This window comes from Microtus pennsylvanicus, chromosome 5 (assembly GCF_037038515.1).
Source record: "Microtus pennsylvanicus isolate mMicPen1 chromosome 5, mMicPen1.hap1, whole genome shotgun sequence".
Taxonomy (NCBI): domain Eukaryota; kingdom Metazoa; phylum Chordata; class Mammalia; order Rodentia; family Cricetidae; genus Microtus; species Microtus pennsylvanicus.
The window spans coordinates 82,535,093-82,557,247 of record NC_134583.1 but is presented as its reverse complement, the minus strand read 5'-3'; the positions used below and the strand labels follow the sequence as shown (position 1 = coordinate 82,557,247).

Below are 22,155 nucleotides of genomic sequence, written 5' to 3'. Positions count from 1 at the left end.
CGTGTAGCTTTGGAGCCTGTCCTGGAACTCAAGTCTGTAGACCAGGCTGGCCTCGAACTCAGAGATCTACCTGCCTCTGCCTCCTGAGAGCTGAGATTAAAGTGCCACCACCGCCCAGCTGTTTTTTGTTTTTTGTATGTGCATACAGTATTCTGCCTGCATGTATGCCTGCACTCCACACCAGATATCATTACAGATGGTTGCCCAGCAGAGGCATAGTACGTTACAAGACAGCCAGGCCATATACAGAGACCCTGTCTCAAAAGAACACAAAAAAGGGCTTATGGAATATGCATGATTGGCCGGTATCCCTGGAGCCCCAGGTGGGAAAGACTCAAAACCCTGATCTCCTTTTAGGACACACTATTGCAAGCCCAAAGGGTGAGGAGGTTGGTGTGGTATGGGCACAAGTCTCTGTCTACTACGTGCTGAAGCAGGTCAGCCTTGAGGTCAGCTTTGCTCCCTCAGGCCCTGTCTTCTGGCTGGAAGTGGTAGAATACTGTGGGTCTTGATCAGGGAAAGTGTGAACCTAGCTGTGCTGGGTTGCAGAAGTTGCTCCCCACTTCACCATCTAGGATGAGTTAAGCCCAGGCAGGTACTTAGCCCTAGAGCTGCTCGTGGTGGGAATTTGGGGGAATGGACCTGGGAAGTTGCTCCATGGGGGTCCTTCTCATCGGAGCTTCCACCTGCCTCTGCCTCCTGAATGCTGGGATTCAAAGCATGGGCCGCCACCACTCAGCTTTTATTTTGGATGAAGACAGGGTTTCTAAGTAGTCCCAGAACTCACTAAGTAGATCAGGCTGTCCTCAGATGTAGACAATCTAGTTGCTGCCCTCCAGGTACCAGGATTATAGGCATATGCTTCCGTGCCCTTTCAAAGCTGGTGTTGTATACTATGCGGTCCCCATAAGTTGGTACCAGTGCCCTTTAGAACCTGGCTACACCAGGCAGAGCACCTAGATGAGAGAAATAAACCGCTGGACTTACTCTTGGGCAGTGGGCAAGCCTGGCTCTGAACACCATGTTCAGTTGCTACCTCCCAGGAATAGAGCCCACCATTTGTCTTCTGACCCTGCTAGCACACCCTGAAATCTAGGCAGGGCACAGGGACACCGGGTACAGAGGGTGTTACTGTATAATCTTGCCACCAAAAGTCAGAGACCTCTGCCATCTTGCATCCCAGCTGTGGTCCAGTGGAGCTTAAAAGATGAGGGTGAGGGCCACAGTTGCCTGGATCATGCTGATAGCCTGGGGTTCATCTCCAAGCTCCGCCTCAGTCACAGCCAATACTGGGGCCACTGGTACTCAAGTGGAGGGCGACAAAGATGGTAAAATGAAGCACAACATAGGAAAAGCCGTTGCTTTAATGAATTAGATAAAATTTCACATAAAATCAGAAACCTATGATCCATCCCTTCTCCAATCACTGAAAAATGCAAGATTCATCACAAGCCGTGTGCAGTCAGGACCCAGTTCAGCGGCGGTGCAGGTCTGGGGTCCAGCCTCAGGGGCTGCACTACTTTCCATTCTCAGCGCTGAACATTCGTTCCTGGAAGGGACCAGAGGTGGAGTCATGTCAGCCCTTCACTGTCTGGACTGTCCCCATACGACCCACCAAAGTCCCAATATGGCTTCAGCAACCAGCTGGGACCCATGGTCTCCCAGAAAAATACACACACACACACACCTATCTGTATTGTGTGTGTGTATATATATCTATATAGATACACAGTTTTTGGTTTGGTTTTGTGTTTCTCTGTGTATCCTTGGATGTTTTGGAACTTACTCTGTAGACCAGGCTGGCTTTGAACTCACAGAGATCCATCTGCCTAGGTCTCCCAAGTGTTAGGATTAAAGGCATGTGCCATTTCTGCCTTGCTTCTTTTTTTTTTGGTTTGTTTGGTTTGTTTTTTCGAGACAGCGTTTCTCTGTGGCTTTGGAGCCTGTCCTGGAACTGGCTCTGTAGACCAGGCTGGTCTCGAACTCACAGAGATCCGCCTGCCTCTGCCTCCCGAGTGCTGGGATTAAAGGCGTGTGCCACTGTCTCTAAGTGCTTGAACTAAAGACATGTACTAGCATTCCTGGCCTAGGCCATTGAGTCTCACTCTCCAGAATGAGACTACAGGTGTGTGCTAACTATGCCGGGCTCCTGCAGTAGGTTTCACCTCTGTTCCAACTTTGCCCCTGGGTGAAGGAGAAAAGGCCCAACCCACACAGGAACTCACCGTGAGCATCCGCTCTAACTTGATGGCATCAGCAGCAAACTTTCGGATCCCGTCGGAGAGCTTCTCCACAGCCATTTGGTCCTCATTGTGAAGCCAACGGAAGGCCTTCTCGTCCAGATGTATCTTCTCCAAGTCACTGGTCTGGGCTGGAGGATACCACAGCTCTCCATGCCTGCCTTACCCTTCGACTCATAACTGTCCCTCAGCCTAGGCTGAGTTATCTCCCATCAGGGTCAGGCCTTAGCTCCGCCCACACAGAGGTCCTTATGGCCCCTTGGCCTTACCCGCTTTGACGGAAAGCACAGGTGCCAGCTTGGTGTTATCCTTGAGCAGCTCCCCCAGGAGCTTGGGCGAGATGGTGAGGAAATCACAGCCTGCCAGTGCTTTGATCTCACCAGTGTTACGGAAGGAGGCGCCCATGACAATGGTCTTGTAGCCGAACTTCTTGTAGTAGTTATAGATTTTGGTGACACTCTTTACCCCTGGAGGAGACATAGGCATGTTCCCTAGAGCTGCCCTGAGCTCCTGTCTGACCCCACCCTGACCATGTCTCCAGCCTTGCTCATCAACACAGCAGATCCCCTGCCCCATGATCTTAAAATATAGCTCACCAGGGTCCTCCTGGGGTTCATAGGATTTCTTGTCTGTGTTCGCCACATGCCAGTCAAGGATGCGCCCCACAAAGGGAGAGATGAGCGTCACACCCGCTTCAGCGCAGGCCACAGCCTGGGCGAAGGAGAAGAGCAGGGTCATGTTGCAGTGGATGCCATGCTGCTCCTCCAGCTCCCTGTGGACAAGATGGCAGGGGCAATGCTGAGTGCCACCTCAGGCTGAGCTCTGGACCTGCTGCTCCCCAAGAGTCTTCAGCTTCTTAAGACAGGGGAGGAGCAGGGCAGTACATTAAGAACAAGCTTAAGGGCTGGAGAGATGGCTCAGAGGTTAAGAACACTGCCTGATGTTCCAGAGGTCCTGAGTTCAATTCCCAGCAACCACATGGTGGCTCACAACCATCTGTAATGAGATCTGGTGCCCTCTTCTGGCCTGCAAGTATACATGCAAGTAGAACACTGTATATGTAATAAATAAACATATTTAAAAAAAAACAAAAACAAGCTTAAGCGGGGTGGTGGTGGTGCACACCTTTAATCCCAGCACTCGGGAGGCAGAGGCAGGCGGATCTCTGGGAGTTCCAGGACAGCCAAAGATACACAGAGAAACCCTGCCTCAACAAAAATAAAAAGTTTAAAATGAAGCCATGTAAAGATGGAAAATACAGAGAGTCTGGATACTGTATGTTACTGTGTTGTCTTTGAATTGTTCCATGGCTGAGGAAGGAGCAACAGCTACTAAAAGGCATTTTATCATAAATGCTGCTGGATTAATCCAACATATGTATTTTGAAAATGTCTTGACTTCAAAATTTAAGTCAAAAGATATGTTACTTTGGAGAAGAGGTTTTGCTTTTGTTTCCACAGGAAATGAGAGGCTGCATTCCAGGTTAAGAAAACTCAGATTTAGCTGGGCGGTGGTGGCACACGCCTTTAATCCCAGCACTTGGGAGGCAGAGGCAGGCAGATCTCTGTGAGTTCGAGACCAGCCTGGTCTACAAGAGCTAGTTCCAGGACAGGCTCCAAAACCACAGAGAAACCCTGTCTCGAAAAATCAAAAAAACAAAACAAACAAACAAAAAAAACACTCAGATTTGATCAAGGAAGACCCCCCCTTAAAAAAAAAATCTCTGGAAGGAGTGGATAGCCCACATGATCCAATGTTTCAGAGGATCTCTGTTGGAGTTTCCTCTGAGTTCTACATCCAGAACAGCCATAAGACTGTTGGTTAAGATGATCAAGCCTCATACAATATTCTAGTCAGGACTTGACCATAATCCTAAATTTTCTTTAGGTTCCCATAAGATTATCAGCACCCGGGGCTGGAGAGATGGCTCAGCGGTTAAGAGCATTGCCTGCTCTTCCAAAGGTCCTGAGTTCAATTCCCAGCAACCACATGGTGGCTGACAACCATCTGTAATGAGGTCTGGTGCCCTCTTCTGGTCTTCAGGCATACACGCAGAAAGAATATTGTATACATAATAAATATTTAAAAAAAAGATTGCCGGGCGGTGGTGGCGCACGCCTTTAATCCCAGCACTTGGGAGGCAGAGGCAGGTGGATCTCTGTGAGTTCGAGACCAGCCTGGTCTACAAGAGCTAGTTCCAGGACAGGCTCCAAAACCACAGAGAAACCCTGTCTCGAAAAACCAAAAAAAAAAAAAAAAAAAAAGATTATCAGCACACTTAATTATCAGGAAGTAGCCTAGAAAACTATGCTCACATTCCTAAATAAATGGATTAAGAATATTTGATTTGTCTTTGTTTAGAGTAACTGGTTATAAATTGTTATGGATAATGGTCAGGAAAAAGGCTAAACAAAGGAGATTAGATTCAGAGTTCTTGTTTTGAAAAAAAAAAATAGACAATGGTCTTGTATCCTGTAAAGATTTGTCACTTGTATTGGTTTAATAAAACTCTGATTGGCCAATAGCTAGGCAGTAAGTATAGGCAAGGTGACCAGACTAGGAGAATTCTGTGAAGAGGAAAGGCTCAGTCTGCAGTCGTCACCTAGATGTAAGAGGACACAAGATGAGAACGCCTCACTGATAAAAGGTACCAAGCCACATGGCTAACACAGTAAAGAATTATGGGTTAATTTAGATGTAAGAGTTAATAAGAAGCCTGAGCTACCAGTTTATAATTAATATAAGCCTCTGTGTTTCTTTGCGACTGAACAGCTGTGGGACTGGTTGAGAAAGAATCCTCTGTCAACAAAAAACCCATGCCCATACCAAAATGTATATAAGCCTGTGTTCATACCATTATTCTCAACAGACCCGAAGTGATAACAGACCCCAGTGCACAACACGAGACAAAGCAAAGACACAATACACCCACCAATAGAAGAAAGTCCAGTCAGGAAACAAGGCATAGACATTAGAACACGTTGAATGAGTCAGACATAATAGTTCATGCATGATCTGACTCTACTTATATGAGATGTCCAGAGCAAGCAAATCCAGAAGAAAAACCAGTGGTTCTAGGTGGGGAAAGAGCAAACCTGGGCAAAGAGGAAATGAATCTGCTGCCCAGGTTCCCTAGAATGGTCAGGACTGACGACTTCTAGAGGAGGCATCACGGAAGACTGTGACTGCTTTTACCATTTTGCAATTAGTTTCTTCAAAACTTATGTAAGTTTTGGCTTCACTGTTCCAAAACAACTCTGACCCCTAGAAACTGGTGTCTGCTGCTTAGGAAGAGAATCAGAATCAGAAGCTGCCTCCATGAAGGGAATACTTACTTTCCGGCCTGAATTCCCTCCCAGGTTGAGGATAACTTGATGAGAATTCTGTCCTTGCTGATCCCAGCTTCTTTGTAAAGCTCAATGAGGCGTCTGGCTCGGGCTACCATTGCATCCTTATCAAAGGAAAGCCTGTAAAAGCAAGGGTATTGCAGGTACTCAGATCACAGCACATCCACCATGGGAGCATATCAGAAGCGGGGCATTCTGTAGCCGTGTGGCTCACTGGACAAACCCGTTCCACCCCCTACTCTGGACTCAGTGCTCTCAGAAGATGGAGACAGGAGAATTTGGAGTTCAAGGTCAGCCTGTGCTATAAGTGACACTGCCTTCAGGCTGGAGAGACTGCTCAGTGGTTAAGAGCACTTGCTGCTCTTGCAGAGGACACAGGTTTGGTTTCTAGCACCAATATGGCAGCTCACAACCTTATGTAACTTCAGTTCCAGAGGATCTGATGCCCTCTTCTGGCCTCCACAGACACATATGTGGTATACATACATACAGGCAAACACTCATACACATAAAATAAAATAAAAAAATCTTTGAAAAAGAAACTTTGGTCTTAAAAATAAATAAATAAAAAGTCAAACCAAACAGAAAAAAGGGGGATCAGAGTTCTGCTGAGTTGGCAGAGCCCTTGCCTATCATGCACAAAGCCCAATATCACATAAATTTTCACAAAACACAAGACTCAAGATCAGCCATTAGTCAGAGAGCGCCAGTTCTGTACAGTCTTCCAGGGTAACGTATGACACACCACTGAATGAGTGTAGAGAATACCAGGAGCAAACTACCTCTTCAGCCACTGACGTCACCAGGATACCCGCTGCCTCCCTACCCTAGCCCCACCTACCTTGCATCCACTTCTGTGGATACACGGCCTGGAATCTTCTTTAGTATTTCTGCTCCAAACAGCACAAAAAGTTTATCAATAGCATTTTTAATCTGTTCCTCTTGTGGCCTGAAATTCACAGGGAAGTTGTGTTAGAAACTTTTGAAGGCTTTGGGGAACCTATGAGACTAGTTCTGACTCTTTTGCCAATTTCTTTCCCTTCATCCTCCCCCCACGGGCATGAGAGCAAATGCTACTTGTTTCTGTTTTGTTCCGTTTGAGACAAGGTCTCTATATAAAGCCAGGCTGTCCTGAAACTCACTATATAGACCAGTCTGGACTCAAACTCATAGAGCTACTAACTTCAACGCACTTGCAGGGTGGAACAGGAAGGTTCCAAGTTTGAGGCCAGCTTGGGGAAGGAAGGGAGGGAGGAAGGAAGGCAGGCAGGCAGGCACTATTTTATATTACAATGAAAAACCCATAAAACATGCCATCTTTACCATTTTAAGTTTATAGTTCAACAGTGTTAAATTATACTGTTGGGAATCACACCACCACCATCTTCAGAACTTTTTCTTTTTTTAGTTTTCCAAGACAGAGTTTCTTTTTGTAGCTCTGGCTGTTATAGAACTGAGTTTGGCTGGCCTCAAACTCAGAGACCCACCTGCCTCTGCCTCCCAAGTGCTCGGATTAAAGATGTACACCATCACCCCCAGCATAAAAATAATTTTTATGCAACCCCAAAAAATGATACCCCCAAGCTAGGCAGTGAAGACACAGGCCTTTAATCCTAGCACTTGGGAGGAAGAGATGGGTGGATCTCTGTGAGTTCGAGGTCAGCCTGGTCTACAGAGTTTCAGGACAGGCTCCAAAGCTATAGAGATACTCTGTCTCAAAAAAAAAAAAAAAAAAAAAAAAGGAAGGAAGGAAAGAAGGAAGGAAGGATGGATATCTCCAAAAAAGGAGTTAGATGCCTATCATTCTGATTTGACCACACACTATAAAATTATCACACCATATCTCTCATAAACATTACAATTACTGGGGCTGGAGAGATGGCTCAACGGTTAATAGCATTGCCTGCTCTTCCCAAGGTCCTGAGTTCAATTTCCAGCAACTACATGGTGGCTCACAACCATCTGTAATGAGGTCTGGTGCCCTCTTCTGGCCTGCAGGCATACACACAGAATATTGTATACATAATAAATAAATAAATTAAAAAAATATTACAATTACTATATAGAAAAGGACTATACATTTATGATCTGTGTGATAATGTGGAAGAGGTAAAACTATAAGAACAAGAAGATCGGAGGACAGCACAGTGGCACACAATGTTGTCTGAGCACATGGGCTGGGACACTGAAGAGCAGCCTGGCTACACAGGAATACCTTGTCTCATACAAACAAGAAAGAAGCTGAGGACATAGACAAGGAGGTAGAAGGAGGAGGATCAGAGACTGCAGTGATGGTTGCACTAATGCACAATTTATTAAAATTCATTAGTTTGTTGCTAAAAGGTAATGACAGTCGGGCAATGGTGGCACATGCCTTTAATCCCAGCACTTGGGAGGAAGAGGCAGGCGATCTCTTTGAGTTCCGAGGCCAGAGAGTTCCAGAATAGCTAGGGCTGTTATACAGAGAAATCCTGTCTCAGAAAAAAAAAAAAAGTAATGACATCTGGGTGAGGTGGTACATTCCTTTAATATCAGCACTCAAGAGGCAGAGGCAGGTAAATCTGTGAGGCTAGCCTGGTCTACATAGTGTGTTCCAGACAGCCATGGTTATATAGAAACCTTGTCTCATAAAAAAACAAAAAAAAACAAAAAAAAATAGAAAGAAAGTAATGACAACCAGCAGGCACAGCACAGCTGTAGAGCGACAGAGCCTATCAGAGACAGGAGCCTGGAAGGCCGGCAGTGATCCACATCTCACCTGGGGTGTTCACACTGGCAAGCCCTGGAGCCACATAGCCAGGGAGAGTGATTTTTTATTCCATGCAAATCACCTCAGTGAACAAAAAATGGTGTTGGACTGGGAAGGAAACATGGTCACTTTGAGGAGTGGGAGCCACGGCTCTCCATCACCCATACTCACCCACCCAGCTTCTTGCCGTAGGCGATGGCCTCCTCCACCAGCTCTTGGTAGGTAGGCATCTGTGCTGCAGCCAGGATCAGGGATGGGTTGGTGGTGGCATCCTGGGGCTTGTACTCATCGATGGCTAGGTAAATACATTCCAGAAGCAGGCGGCACAGTTAATCTTGTCAGCTGAACTGGACCAAGCATCTAGATCTACACTACCTCTGGGCTTGTCTGTGCTTCCAGGAGGATTAACAAGGGAGATAGTCCCGTGAAGACCCATGGGATAAGAGGAGACAGCCTGCTAGCATAGGCCCTGTCTCCCTGCTTCTTGTTTGCCCTGAGGGGAGCTGCTCTGTTTTACCTGTGACCTCTCCAACACAACAGACTGAAACCTTAGAAACTGTGGGTCCAAACAAATCATCCCTCCCTCTAGCTTTCTCTCCGGTATTTTGTCATAGTGACCAGATGCAGCTTTCACCCGAGATGGGGAAGAGTGCCCAAGTGGATCGCAGGGACTGCTCACAGCAGCTCCAGAGAGGCTGGCTTCCGTGTGAAGACAGTAACCCACACCACACACACATGAGCTGGGCACAGTGGCAAAGCCTATAATACTAGCTCTAAGAGTCTAAGGCCAAGCTGGGTTACAGAGCAAGACCCTGTCTCAAAAGCCCAGAGCACGAGCTAGGTGTGGTGGCATATGTCTTTAATTCCCCCGCACCCTGAAAGCAGACGCAGGAGGATCTCCGTGAGTTTAGGGCCAGCTTGGTCTACTTAGTGAGTTCCAGATCAGCTAGGGGCTCATGGTGAGACTCTGTCTCAAAGCAAAACAAACCATCAAACCATATTGGTGTGTAATTCTTTTTTGTAAATTGCAACTTTTTTATAGTAAAGTTTAAAACGAAACCAATAAGCAAGAATTTGAGGCCAGCCTGGTCTATATAGTAAGTTCCAGGCTAGCCAGGCCTACACCGATACCCTATCTGGAAACAAAACAAAACAAGCAACAACATCAAACACCAAACAAAACTAGGCAACTCGGAACAATCAGTTCCCCCATAAAGGCTGATTTTTAATGACTTGGAAGGAAAATATGAGGAGACTGGAGGAACACATGCCACAAGTTTGTCCTACTGTCCCACAGCCAGCAGGAGGTGCACTAATCCTAACCCACTGACAGACACGCGGATACAGACACTAGCTTAAGCTCTTCTCTCCTGTTTGTTTTTTGGGGGAGTGTATATTATGTGAAACTGTATTAGCTCTCTTAACATATTAGTTTCCCCCACCCAGGAATTTAGAAAAGCCAGTGAGCCCCTGTCAGCTCAGCTATCCAAGTGAACGTGAACAGTGGATGCAAAGCCAGGAGGACATGAACTTGCTTAACCTTAAACTCCTGCCCTCCCCAGTGCTGGGGTTACATTACAGGTCTACACCACCACGCCCATCAGTCTTCTGGGGATAAGAAGAGGCTAACTCTCACAGTGCTAATCTAAGTCTCCGCGTTATGAAAGTGCTGCAGGCCTGATCTGCGGACGGCACAATGCATGGCTCACTGGTGCCTGCTTCCTGATTTGGACATCGCTGGGGAAACTGGGCAAAGGGTGCATGGGCTACTTTTGCAACACCTCGGGAGTCTGTAATTATTTCAAAATAACAAGTAGGGGAAAATGTGCTCCGGCGTGGTGCTGGCTCAGGCGTGAACCCACTGAAGGGTGCACAGGATAAAACCGCAGGCCCAGAGGCTGCTGGAGGCACAGCTCAGTGATGGCGGACCTGCTTTAGTGGGTGTGATGCCTTGGGCTTGATCCCTATTCCACCCCTACAGACGGGCTTTAAGGGCCAAAGAACCTTAGGTTCAGTGGAAAATGAAGGGGGCAAATGTTCTGGGCATGAGAGTCCAGATTCTACTTTCAGGGGCCTGGGACACCCAAGAAGTTAAGAACCTTCACCACACAGTACAGACCTCAAATCTAATGCAGTGTCTATGATTATTTAACTTGTATTTAACTACACTATCTATGAATGTACTTTTGTTATTTTTGTTTGAGACAGGGTCTCACTATGGAGCCTGGCTCGCCTGGAACTATGAAGACCAAACTGGCCTCAAACATAGATTTGCTCGCCTCTGCTTCCCGCATGCAGGCATGTGCCACTATACCTGGCTCCTGCGCTCTTCATACACATCAGGCTGTGAGATCTTCACTACACTCAGTGAAAACTCCCAGCGGGATTTCTGGAAGCTCTCTGACAAACACTTCAGTCAGACAGGTTTGCTACAAGACCCATGACAGGTCTGTTCTTCCTTTATATTTAAGCAGCCCAAATATGCCTAATCACTCTGACTCGCTGAGAGATAAACAATGCACTTACTCAGGAGGAATTAAAGCCTGTTTCTCAAGTCACCGTGAGAAAGCAGAAAAGAGCAGAAGGCGCTTTTGTACCGGGCTCCCATTGAGCATTTCCCGAAAGTCTCATTCCCACAGCAGATGTGAAACAAGCTCAGCTATTCCACTCTACACCGCTGAGGGCAGACTAGCAGGGCAAGCCTTTCTACCTAAGTCTTCCAAGTTCTCTCCAAGTCCCGGAAAATCTGAGCACTGGAGCTGGGCGTGGTGGCCCTGCCTGATCCAGCACTAAGAGGCTAAAACAGAAGGATCACCAGGAAGGCCAGCCTGGACTACACTGTGAAACCCTGTCTCAGAAGAAAAGGAGGTTTGGCAACAGAATAACCATTTGATTTAGTGTGTGCATCTGGTCGGAATCCAGCCATACTGGGTTGCCAGACTGTAACCAGCTGCCACCTTGGAAGGCCAATGCAACAGGCTGCAAAAGCAGGTGGGGTCCACGGAGGTCGTGCTGCCCTGCAGACTGCACAGGTTCCAGGTTCCAAAGCTGAGCCTGGGTGAGCGTAGGCTGGACACCCAGGGTCGGCGGGACTGTTCCTTAGACCGCCTCGAGCCACCGAGCCCCGCAAGGGTCTCCCAGGGTCACCAAGAGCCCGGAGGCCCGGTTAGGACCTTGAGTTGAGCAGACCCGTCAATCCCGGCTCCAGCGACCGCGAGGCCCTGCCCCAGGCACCCACACCGGTCCTGATCCCAAAATTGGGGGCGCCGCAGCTCATTCAGAGCGCATGCGCCGCGTCCTCTCACCATTGAAGTCACCCGTGTCGGCCACCACGGTGGTGAACTGCTTGAGCTGGTCCAGGGTGGACTCCATCCTCTGGCGCTTTACCGGGGACCCCGACATGGCGAGCACGGCTGAGGCAGTAGCAGGAGCGCGGCGACCCACAATGCCCCGCGTGTCCTGGCCAATCGGGGCAAAGCTAAGTGAGGTCCCACCCCTGGAGACGAGCCCCGCCCTTGTACTTGGAGGCGAGTGCTGTAGGCCACGCCCCGTGTCGCTGTCCTTGCTTTCTTCCTCACTAGTTCTTGGTTATTTTCCACCGGTTCAGGGCGGGTGGAGTCCTGGTGCGCCCCAGGTGCGGTCGCCCTCTAGAGCTCGGAAGCACAGAATAAACCGACAGCGTGCTTCTAAGCCTCAGACCCCACCAAACTGTGGATGGATGAGACTCTGAAGTCCTTCACTCTCCAGAGTCATGCTAATCCCTGAGCCCGCTCTTGCTTCCAGCTAACCGTCCCCTATAGGTGCGCCCTCCCCAGCGATGGAACCTCGAGGTGCATCCCTCTCTCCAGCTGTGGGACCTCGAAGCGCTCTACTACTCCCAGTTTGGGGACTGGGAAGTGCGCCCCTCCATGTGCCCATCCTATCGTGGTAAGGCCGCCGCGGCGCAGCCCCTGCCTACAAGCAGACAAGCTGATTCGCAGTCTGAGAATCCTACAGGCTTGCGGCCGCCTGGCCTACTTCTGGCAAAGGCACCAGTTCCTACTTCCCAGATAGAGTGTTTCTGGTGTGACCTTAGGCTGCCGGGTGATTCCTTCCTTGCCCTTGATTCTACATCTCTTCTGGAAATCTGCCCCGAATGAATAAGTAACAGGTTGAGAAGGCGGACATGGGAGCGGTCTCTTCAGTCAATAGTAAGAACTGTCAGGACAATCTTCTTAGGGTGTTCTCGCTCATTATTGATTTGCAGCTCTTTGATATGCTGGCTCAAGTTATTACACACACAGACATGTACGTCAAGTATTTTCTCTCGAGATTTTGTTTACCGTCTGGCCTAGTTTGCTGTCTATTGCTATGATAAACACCACAGCAAAAGCAACTTGGCAAGGCTGATTGCATCTTAACACTTCCACTAACAGTTTGTCACTCCGAGTCAAGGTAAGAACTCAAGAAAGGACCTGGAGAAAGACTGCTTTCTGGCTTGCTTCCCTTGCTACTTCCTTGTTTTGGTTGTGAGCTTGAGCCACCTCTCCAACCGTCAGTCTCTTTTCTTGTTCGATGCAGAACCAATCAAGGTTGGTACCCACAGGGTCTGGCCCTCCTATATCAGTCATTAACTAAGAAAATTGGGCTGGTGGTGGCTCATACCTTTAATCCACAGTCTGGTGGATCTCTGTGAGTTTAAGGCCAGCACATCCTGCACAAGGAGTTCCAGATTTGCCACAGGGAAAGTGCCTCACAGACGTTCCTCCAGGCTAATCTGCTGGAGGAAGCATTTTCTCACCTGAGGTTCCCTCTTCCTGGATAACTCCAGCTTGTGTCAAGTTGACAAAAATAGTAACCAGCACACATACAGTTTTCTCAGTATCCTTTAAAAAATGGGGGTGGGGTTAAGACCAGGTGAGGGGACTGGCCTTGAACTCCTGATCTTCCTGCCCCTGCCTCCCAAGTACTAAGATTTTGGGCATCGGCCACCATAGTTGGCTTCAGTTGACTCCATTTAAGTTCACTGAAGATGGACTTAATACACTAGGGGTCACAGAAGCTGCCTTTAGGGTGGAGGGTCTCAACCTATGAATCACAATGACTCCTTTTGGGGGTCAAACGACCCTTTCACAGAGGTCGCATATCCTGCATATCAGATCTTTACATTACAGTATTTACAGTCCAGAACAGTAGCCGGGCAGTGGTGGCGCACACCTTTAATCCCAGCATTTGAAAGGCAGACACAGGTGGATCTCTGTGAGTCTGAGGCTAGCCTGGCCTACAAAGTGAGTTCCAGGACAGCCAGGGCTGTTACACAAAGAAACCCTGTCTCGAAAAACAAAACAAAACAAACCCCGATTCATAACAGTAGAAAAATTAAAGCCATGAAGTAGCAACAAAAATAATTTTATGATCCGGGGTCAATACAATGTGAAGAACTGTATTGAAGGGTCACAGCATTTGAAAGGTCACTGCTCTATGGCCTGACTGACCAGGTGTATGGAGACATAGCCAGGGCTCCAGCTTGTGACCAAGAGGAGCTCGAGGCTTGTCTTTACCTTGCAGGGTGGGTGCCAATTGCCTGGAGCAATTGGGCTTGGAGCTTCCCTGTGAACCCTGGTGGTGGCTCTCTGCTGTGCTGTAGTCGGAGTCTTAGGGCCTGGGCTGCAGCAGCCCCAACTGGCTCTGCTCTATCATCATTCCAGCCCGCTAATTAAGGAGGTAAATGTTGCAGAAAAGAGGAAGGCTTTCTTCATCAGCATTAGGAAATGAGTCACTAGCCACCCAATGCTTGAGTCCCTCTGAAAAGGGGGAACTAAAGAACTGGGGATGATAATGTTCAGAATCCAGGCTTCACATCAAAGACTCTGGCTTGCAGCATCCTCCCTACCATCCCCCACCCCACCACCGTTCCCAGGACTTCCAGGTAGCAGCATGTGAGTTGACTATAGCCTGCTGAGCAGATGAGTTTAGGAGGTTCTGTGTTGGCTCTTCTTCCTGAGGTAGAGGTTCACTCTGGTGCAGCTGTCTACTCTCATATAACTACATTCTTTTCTATCTATTTATCTATCTTTTTTTTTTTGAGACAGGATTTCTCAGTAACTTTGGAGCCTGTCCTGGAACTCACTCTGTAAACCAAGCTGGCCTCAAACTCACAGGGATCCTCCTGCCTCTGCCTCCCGAGTGCTGGGATTAAAGGCGTGCGCCACCACCGCCCGGCTCATCTAACTACATTCTACTACACATAAATTTAACAAAAATAAACAAATGAAATATGTCAATTCCTAACAGCTGCTTAGCAGTAACCATCATTGTTTTTTACACTCCTGGCTAGAAGCTGGCAGACTTAGCACTTAGTCCTCCTAGCATGAAATGGTCATTACACTTAGAAGGCACAAAGTGATTTTCCCCATAGGATGCTCACAAGACTGGGACTGTTACCAGCCACTCTAAGGGGAAAGCCATGGGTAATAGATCTTCTCCCCCACCCCCACCCAGGTTTCTCCACCTACGCCATAAGCTAGATCAAGCCCAATTGAAAAAGTATAACAACAGGTTTATTTGAACAAAGCGTCTTCTCGATGGGTTCTTCAGTCCCAGAGATGGAGGGCAGAGAAGCCACCCGCCAGAACTAAAGCAGGTAGATTGTATAGGTTGTAGGTGAGGGCTGATGATGTGTCGTTGTGATGTGACTGGATTTGTGCCCAAGTGTGGTCAAAAGCTGACCACTTTGGTAGAAACTTTGGCGACTGTCAACTTCAGGGGAGGAAACTGCTGTAGCCGCCCAAAATGCAGAATGGGACTTTTTCGTGCCTTTTCTTTGTTCGGAGACTCTGAGTAGGTGGGGTTTGGAGAGAGAGAGAGAAAGAGACAGGAATGGGGCTTTTCGGATCAAATAGTAGTGAGCTGGAGGTTCCAACCAAACATTGAGACCCTCACTTGATCTCATAGCTGGTCACTGTCCCCACTGTCTCAGCCAGCTGCATTGTCTCAGAAAGGATGAGAGCAGCAGTTCTCAACCTGTGGGTCACGACCTGTGGGAGTCACCTAAAACCATCAGAAAACACAGATATTTACATTACAATTCAAAACAGTAGTAAAGCCAGGAGGTGGTGGTACACGCCTTTAATCCCAGCACTCTGGAGGCAGAGGCAGGCGGATCTCTATGATTTCGAGACTACAAGAGCTAGTTCCAGGACAGGCTCCAAAACCACAGAGAAACCCTGTCTCGGAAAAAAAAAATCAAAACAGTAGTAAAATTACAGTTATGAAGTAGCAATGAAAATAATTTTTTGGCCAGCCTGGTCCACAAGAGCTAGTTCCAGAACAGGCTCCAAAGCTATAAAGAAACCCTGTCTCGGAAAAGGAAGATAATTTTTTGGTTGCGGGGTACCACAACATGAGGAACTGTACTAAAGGATCACAGCATCGGGAAGACTGAGAACCACTGTGCTGGAGGGGTAGGTTGACTAAAGGGACACTCCACCTGTGGGGCTTTCAGGCCGTCGTCATCTGTGCAGGGCTGGTGAATCAACTGTTTGAGTCACCCATGCTCGTGGAAAAGCAATAACTTACTGGTTTGCCAAGCTGAACTTGAATGGGATTGCCCCTTTGGTCTGTTATCGGTGCCCTATTTGGGGTAAGTAGATGTTTGCTCACATCTGTTGAGAGAATTATCACCTTGAGTTGATGAAAAGTGCACTGACTTTTCATCTTATCTCGTCCTGTGGTTCTCTCCCCTGTATGACACCCGCAGACACCCCCTCACTCGTCAGCATCTACCCACACCCCTCTAAGGTCCCAGGGACAAACTAGTTTGATTCTGCTTCCTTCCTTCCCTTTCTTCCTTCCTTCCTTCCTTCCTTCCTTCCTTCCTTCCTTCCTCCCTCCCTCCCTCCTTTCCTTCCTTCCTTCCTTCCTTCTTCTTTTTTTTCCAGACAGAGTTTCTCTGTGTAGTCTTGGCTGTCCTGGAACTTGCTCTGTAGACCATGCTGACCTGCAACTCACAGGGATCTGCCTGCCTCTGCCTCCCAAGTAATGGGATTAAAGGTGTGCACCCCGAGCGCCTGGCATTATTGGGTTTTCTTACAGAGCCTGGCTAAGAGGTTACTGATAAGAGCATGAGCTGAACCCAGAGCAGCCACACTGGAAAGTCTGCACCCCACCCCCTCGTGGGTGATGGCTTTCCCATGGCTTGCACAGATTGAGTTCCCTCTCTTGTCCTTTTCAACCTATGAAGCCTAACCCCTTTTGAGATCCCAGGCCTCCTGGAGCTGGAGAATTCATACATCTGGTCGAGAAGAGTGGTTGGCTGTTCAGGTGAGTGTCTCAGGCTCCTCTCTACCCCCTCCTTCTATAAAGGAACGTCAGCAGTCAGCAAGCACGACTAGAGCTGGTAAAGATGGTGGCAGTTTGGCTCAGAGGATAGTGCTGTCAAAGAGAAATCACACAGCTCTTACCGTCCACCTAGGCAAAGCAGCATCGACAATGAGTTTGGGAGGAACGGAAGCAGTTCTTGCTATGGGGATGCTATATCATCCCATCCTCCAGGGAAGCTCATTAGGCAAACAACTCAGAATAGCTTCAGGAGTCCCCCAAAACCTACCAGTTCCCCTACAGAGGGGAAGTTTATCAGCAGCGAAGACTGTCAATCTTACAACCCCAGCTGCCTGGAAGAAGCAGAGACCCAGAAGACACAAAGACGAGCAGGGCCTCCTGGAAGAGGCTCAGACCAACCAAGCCACCTGCAAAGGATGTTTTCCAGCCTGTTGAGCTCCTTGCGGGCTGTGCGGCGTCTCCTGGGTCCCCAGATTTTGTGTCTTTAGAGATACAGCTGTTTTTGAGTAATTTCTGCTCCTGTGAGTAACCACAATAAAACCGAATTGGACTTGGGTGGTATCTGTACCTTGATCTGTTATCATTCTCAAATATGGGGTGAGTAGACATTTGCTTAAATCTCCCCAGGAATAGTCTCACAAGAGGGAGAAGAAGGGGTGAGAGTGAACTGTGGGAAATGGGGAGCAATCTTGAGGGGCCATTTTACTCTATGTTGCATGGGGCAGCCTTTCTCTGCGCTGCGGTGGAGGTTGCTTTGGGATGATACAATATTGAACTAGAAAGAAAGGATAAGTGAGGCATGGTGGCTCACACCTGTAATCGCAATGCTTAGAAGGCTAAGGCAGGAGTGTTACCACAGGTTTAAGGCCAGTCTGTGATATATATGGATTTCCGGACAGCTTAAACTGTAATGTGAGGACAGTGGTCTTTCTTTTCTTCTCTCTCTCTCTCTCTCTCTCTCTCTCTCTCTCTCTCTCTCTCTCTCTCTCTCTTTTGAGTTTTTCAAGACAGGGTTTCTCTGTATAGCCCTGTCTGTCCTGGAACATGTTCTGAAGACCAGGCTGGCCTCAAACTCACAGAGATCCGCCTGCCTCTGCCTCCTGAGTGCTGGGATTAAAGGTGTGCACCACCACCACCACTGGGCATGCCTTCTTAATCAATGTGAAGATGCTCCCAAACTCCTGATGGAATAGAAGCTATATTACAGTCTCTAAAATAGTATGTAAGTATGCTGGCTAGTTTTAAGTCAGCTTGATACATGCTAGAATCATCTGAGAGAAGGGAGCCTCAATTGAAAAAAATACCTCCTTAAAATTGGGCTGTAAACCAGGCAGTGGTGCTGCACGATCTCAGCACTCTGGAGGCAGAGGCAGGTGGATCTCTGTGAGTTCAAGGCCAGCCTGGTCTACAAGAGCTAGTTCTAGGGCTGGCTCGGCTGGCTCTGTAGCTACTGAGTAACCCTGTCTCGAAAAACCAAAAAAAAAAAAAAAAATTGGGTTGTAGGTTTGTAGGACATTTTCTTAGTAATTGATGTAGGAAGACCCAGTCCATTGTGGGTGTGGCTACAGTGGTTCTGGGTTCTATAAAAGAGCAGCCTGAGAAAGTCAGAGGGAACAAACCAGTAAATAGTAGCCCTCAAGAGCCTCTGCATCAGCTCCTACCTCCAGGTTTCTGCCATGCTTGACTGAGTTCCTTACCTCACTGATTTTGATGATGAACTGTGGACTACTTGTGAGCGAAACAAACCCCTTCTTCCCCAAGCTGCTTTTGGTCATGGCGTTTCATCACAATAATTGTGACCCTAAGACAATAAGGGGCAGGATGATGAGCAAGTTGTGGCATTGCTTGTGTGTTCTTTGATGTAGAACAGATAAGATACGAAACAGAGCCAGGCAGTGGTGGTGTACACCCTTAATCCCAGAACTCAGAAGGTGGAGGTGGAGGCAGGAGGATCTCTGTGACTTCGGGGTCAGCCTGGTCTACAGAGCAAGTTCCAGGACGGCCAGGGCTGTGCAGTGAAACTGTGTCCCGGAAAAGAAAACAAACAAAAGATATGAAACTGAGACTCATCGGTCTGTGCAGAAATAGTTTGATTAGGTAAGGCAGGAATTATGGGGAAAGATCCATGGATGCCTCTGGGCTGCTCCAAAAGTGGGGAGGAGGGGAGATAAAATGTGCCGAAGGCATTGGCTCTGCTTCCTATGACTGGGGGTGGCGCAATGGAAAGGCAGGACAAGTTAACTCTGCTAAAGTGCTCCTCCTGGGAGAATTAGCGGGGAAGGGAGAGAGCAAGCTAGAAGTCACAGAAGACACCCCTCAGACCCAAGGAAAATCAATGACTTAGCATTTAGATTGGGGGGGGGGGGGGTCCTTAATTATGCTCAATACAGAAAAACCTATACTTGGAATATTCTGCATCTGAAATGCCTGAATCGGGGAGGACTTTTTAAAAAAGTAGAGGGGCTGGAGAGATGGATTAGCAGTGAAGAACACTTATTGCTCTTGCAGAGGACCAGGGTTTGGTTACCAGCACCCACCTGGGGGTTCACAACTGTAACTCCAGGTCCAGGGTATCCAATGTCCTCTTCTGACCTCTGCAGGCTCCAGGCACACATATGGTACAATATAAAAACATACTGCCAAAACATTCATACACATAAAATAAAAATAAAATTTTAAATGTAATTAAATTTAAAATAAATTATCAAAAAAAATTAAAAAGCAATGAAACAGGCCAGGCAGTGATGGTGCACGCCTTTAATTCCAGCATTTGGGAGGCAGAGGTAGGTGGATCTCTGTGAGTTCAAGGCCAGCCTGGTCTACAGAGTGAGTTCCAGGACAGCCAGGGCTGTTACACAGAGAAACCCTGTCTTGAAAGCGCCTCTCATCACAGCTTGACTTGCAAGGCTGTGGGTATTGGGTGTGGGGTTGGGATCAGTCTGAATGCCATGAAAGCAGGGACTGAGTGACATTCTGTTCTTCCTTCCTTGAGACAAAGGCTGCAGAATCTAAGACCTGTTGAGAATGATCAGCTTCTGAAGGACTGGCTTATAGAAGTCATTGGGGATGGTCATCACTGCCTCGATCGTCACTGACTGAGGTCCCCCGGTGTAGGAGATGGGAGGACGATAGAGGGAGGATGTTACTGAGGAAATCAGGCATGGGAGAGGTTCACCAGGCCAGATGGGACCCTATTCACTGGAGAGTTAAGGAAGAAGTTGACTCAGCAGGGACCTTGGGACTAGTCTGGGAACTTAGGGGCTCTACAGAGCCCTATTGTGGGACATGATCTTTACAGGTAGGAAAGGCTCTGTTGGATTTGAATGACTTAGAATAGCGTATAAATCAGCTTTGTGTGGTGCTAAAGAACTCAGGACATGAAAGAAAGGGGAAAAGTAAGGATTTCTGTGTAGGTCCAATGAAAGCAAGTGTGTGGAGGTTTGTGTGGAGATAGAGTCTTAGGGGAAAAGTTGACGGAAGTGCTAGTGACCTTTCACCAAAGATGTGTCAGTGATTCCTGCTGTGCCTGATGCTGTGGATGAACACTCTGTGGGGTGGGTCTGTCCCAGCAGCTTTCCTAAGAGGGTGGCCAAAGTGACCTGCAGGCTAGGACCATGCAGGACATCCAGAGGCCATCTGTCAAGGTGCAGATGTTCTGGTTCTATATTATTGTGCAGATTATTTAGATTTGGGTAAATGCTGAGGCTGTTCCTGGCAGACTCCAGAAGTATCTGTGTAGACAGAAGTTTCAGCCCCACCTGGTCCCACAACCGTTCAGTCACAAAAAAGCACAAAGAGGCTTATATTAATTATAAACTGTTTGACCTATTAGCTCAGGCTTATTATTAACTGGCTCTTACAACTTAAATTAACCCATAATTTTTGTCTATGTTTAGCCACGAGACTTGGTACCTTTTCTCAGAAAGGCATTCTCAACTGGCTTCCTCTGCATCTGGCTGGTGACTGATTTTCTGCCTTTCCTCTTCCCAGAATTCTCTTAGTATGGTTGCCCTGCCTATACTCGTCAGTCAGCATTTTATTAAACTAATACAAGTGACAAATCTTTACAGTGTACAAAAGCATTATCCCACAGCATATCCGGGCAAGAGGAAAGGTAGACAGATAAGGAGATAGAAGCAGTGCAGGTAAAAAGAACTGAGTTTGTCCTCAAGGTGGACCATTATCTCCCCAGAGTATTCTTGGTCCCTCTGTCCCCCAGGCTTGGAGATTGTTAGCTCAGCCTGGGGTCCTTTTAGTAGCCCTGTGTGACTCACAGTGTGCTGGACCAGAGCTTGTCAAACTCAGGGGATCTGAGTGGTTGCAGCAGGCCAGAGCACTACCCAAGACAGAGCAGCAATAATCCACACTGCCGGCCGGGTCCCTCAAAGACGGAAAGATGCACAGTGCTCCAGCATGAGGATGCAGCATGCATCAGGGAACAATTGTGTTCTCTAGAGAGCTAAATAAGTAATGACCCCCCCCATTTTACAGCAATTGATAGGGGAAAAAGGATCTTTTGTGGCTTATTGAACCTTGGTCTCCCATCAGTTTGGGGCAAGCATAGCTAACAAGTGGATGTGTCCAGCTCAGTTTCCACTCACCCCTCTCCTGCTTTTTGAGATAGGGTCTCAGGTATTCCAGGCGAGCCTCAAATTTGTGAAGCTGAGGATGATCTTGACCTCCTCACAGTCCTTCTTCCACCTCCCAGATGCTTGCACAAATTTGTGCTACCACCTTTGACTCTTGGTTCCCTTTTGCAGAAGGCTGAGGTGTTGTGTCAGAAAGGGAAGAAGGATCTTGCTGGGTGAGCCAGCCTGTCACTCAGAAACTTGCCCGGTCAGGGTTGGACTAGATAGGAGAGAAAAACGCTTCTGGACTTTGTACCTGACCCCTTTGCTTACTCAAGGAACCACCAGAGTCCTTGCTTTCTGTGCAGCCTCCCATGAAGGAACCTTGACACTCCCTAGAACTCTACAAGTTGCTGGGGCAGGTGACACGCCTGGGTTTACAAAGGTGCCATTTCTGACCCCTTGCCTAAAACAATGAAAGGGAGCTTCCTACGTTCTTAGCACATTGCCTGGCATAGATCCTGTCTCTTGGCAGTCCACACTGCCTGCTACACAGTGCCAGGCACTGAAAAGATGCTTGTAGAGAAGAAAGAGTCTATTCACAGGCAGCCTGTGTGGAGCTGGGAGAGCTTGGTCCGTAGAGTCCTGCACATTGTCTTTTTGTTTGTTTGTTTGTTTCATTTTGTTTTGTTTTTTTCGAGACAGGGTTTCTCTGTGTATCCCTGGCTCTCCTGGAACTCACCCTGTAGGACAAGCTGACCTCAAATGCAGAGATCTGACTGGCTCTGCCTCCCAAGAGCTGGATTTAAAGGCGTGCACCGCTGCCAGCACCACCCAGCTTCATGTTTTCTTTTGACCTCCATATTTATACCACAGCACAAGCAAACACACACACACACACACACACACACACACACTAGCCCTTGAAACAG

At 47.9% G+C, this 22,155-nt stretch overlaps 1 protein-coding gene and 1 long non-coding RNA gene across 2 annotated transcripts; both read right to left on the bottom strand.

Annotated features, from left to right (window-relative positions):
• Window positions 1-1,346: 1,346 nt before the first annotated feature.
• Window positions 1,347-11,792, bottom strand: Taldo1 (transaldolase 1). The gene is made up of 8 exons (XM_075972748.1): window positions 11,642-11,792; window positions 8,508-8,631; window positions 6,429-6,536; window positions 5,576-5,707; window positions 2,837-3,012; window positions 2,510-2,707; window positions 2,226-2,371; window positions 1,347-1,549 (listed from the first exon to the last, which is right to left on the bottom strand). The coding sequence occupies exons 1-8, from the start codon at window positions 11,736-11,738 to the stop codon at window positions 1,517-1,519; spliced, it is 1,014 nt and encodes a 337-aa protein (XP_075828863.1). The 5' UTR covers window positions 11,739-11,792; the 3' UTR covers window positions 1,347-1,516.
• A 5,332-nt stretch (window positions 11,793-17,124) lies between these two features.
• Window positions 17,125-21,342, bottom strand: LOC142851029 (uncharacterized). The gene is made up of 4 exons (XR_012910731.1): window positions 21,257-21,342; window positions 19,193-19,291; window positions 18,353-18,456; window positions 17,125-17,174 (listed from the first exon to the last, which is right to left on the bottom strand). It is a non-coding gene; the product is annotated as an uncharacterized LOC142851029 (long non-coding RNA).
• Window positions 21,343-22,155: the final 813 nt, after the last annotated feature.

Excerpts from the sequence above, each read along its gene's own strand:
- Taldo1 (XM_075972748.1), bottom strand. The coding sequence starts at position 11,738 with ATGTCGGGGTCCCCGGTAAAGCGCCAGAGGATGGAGTCCACCCTGGAC. Across the intron at positions 8,632-11,641 it reads CGACACGGGTGACTTCAATG|CCATCGATGAGTACAAGCCC; the intron begins GTGAGAGGACGC and ends GTATTTACCTAG. Across the intron at positions 6,537-8,507 it reads TACGGCAAGAAGCTGGGTGG|GCCACAAGAGGAACAGATTA; the intron begins GTGAGTATGGGT and ends TGTGAATTTCAG.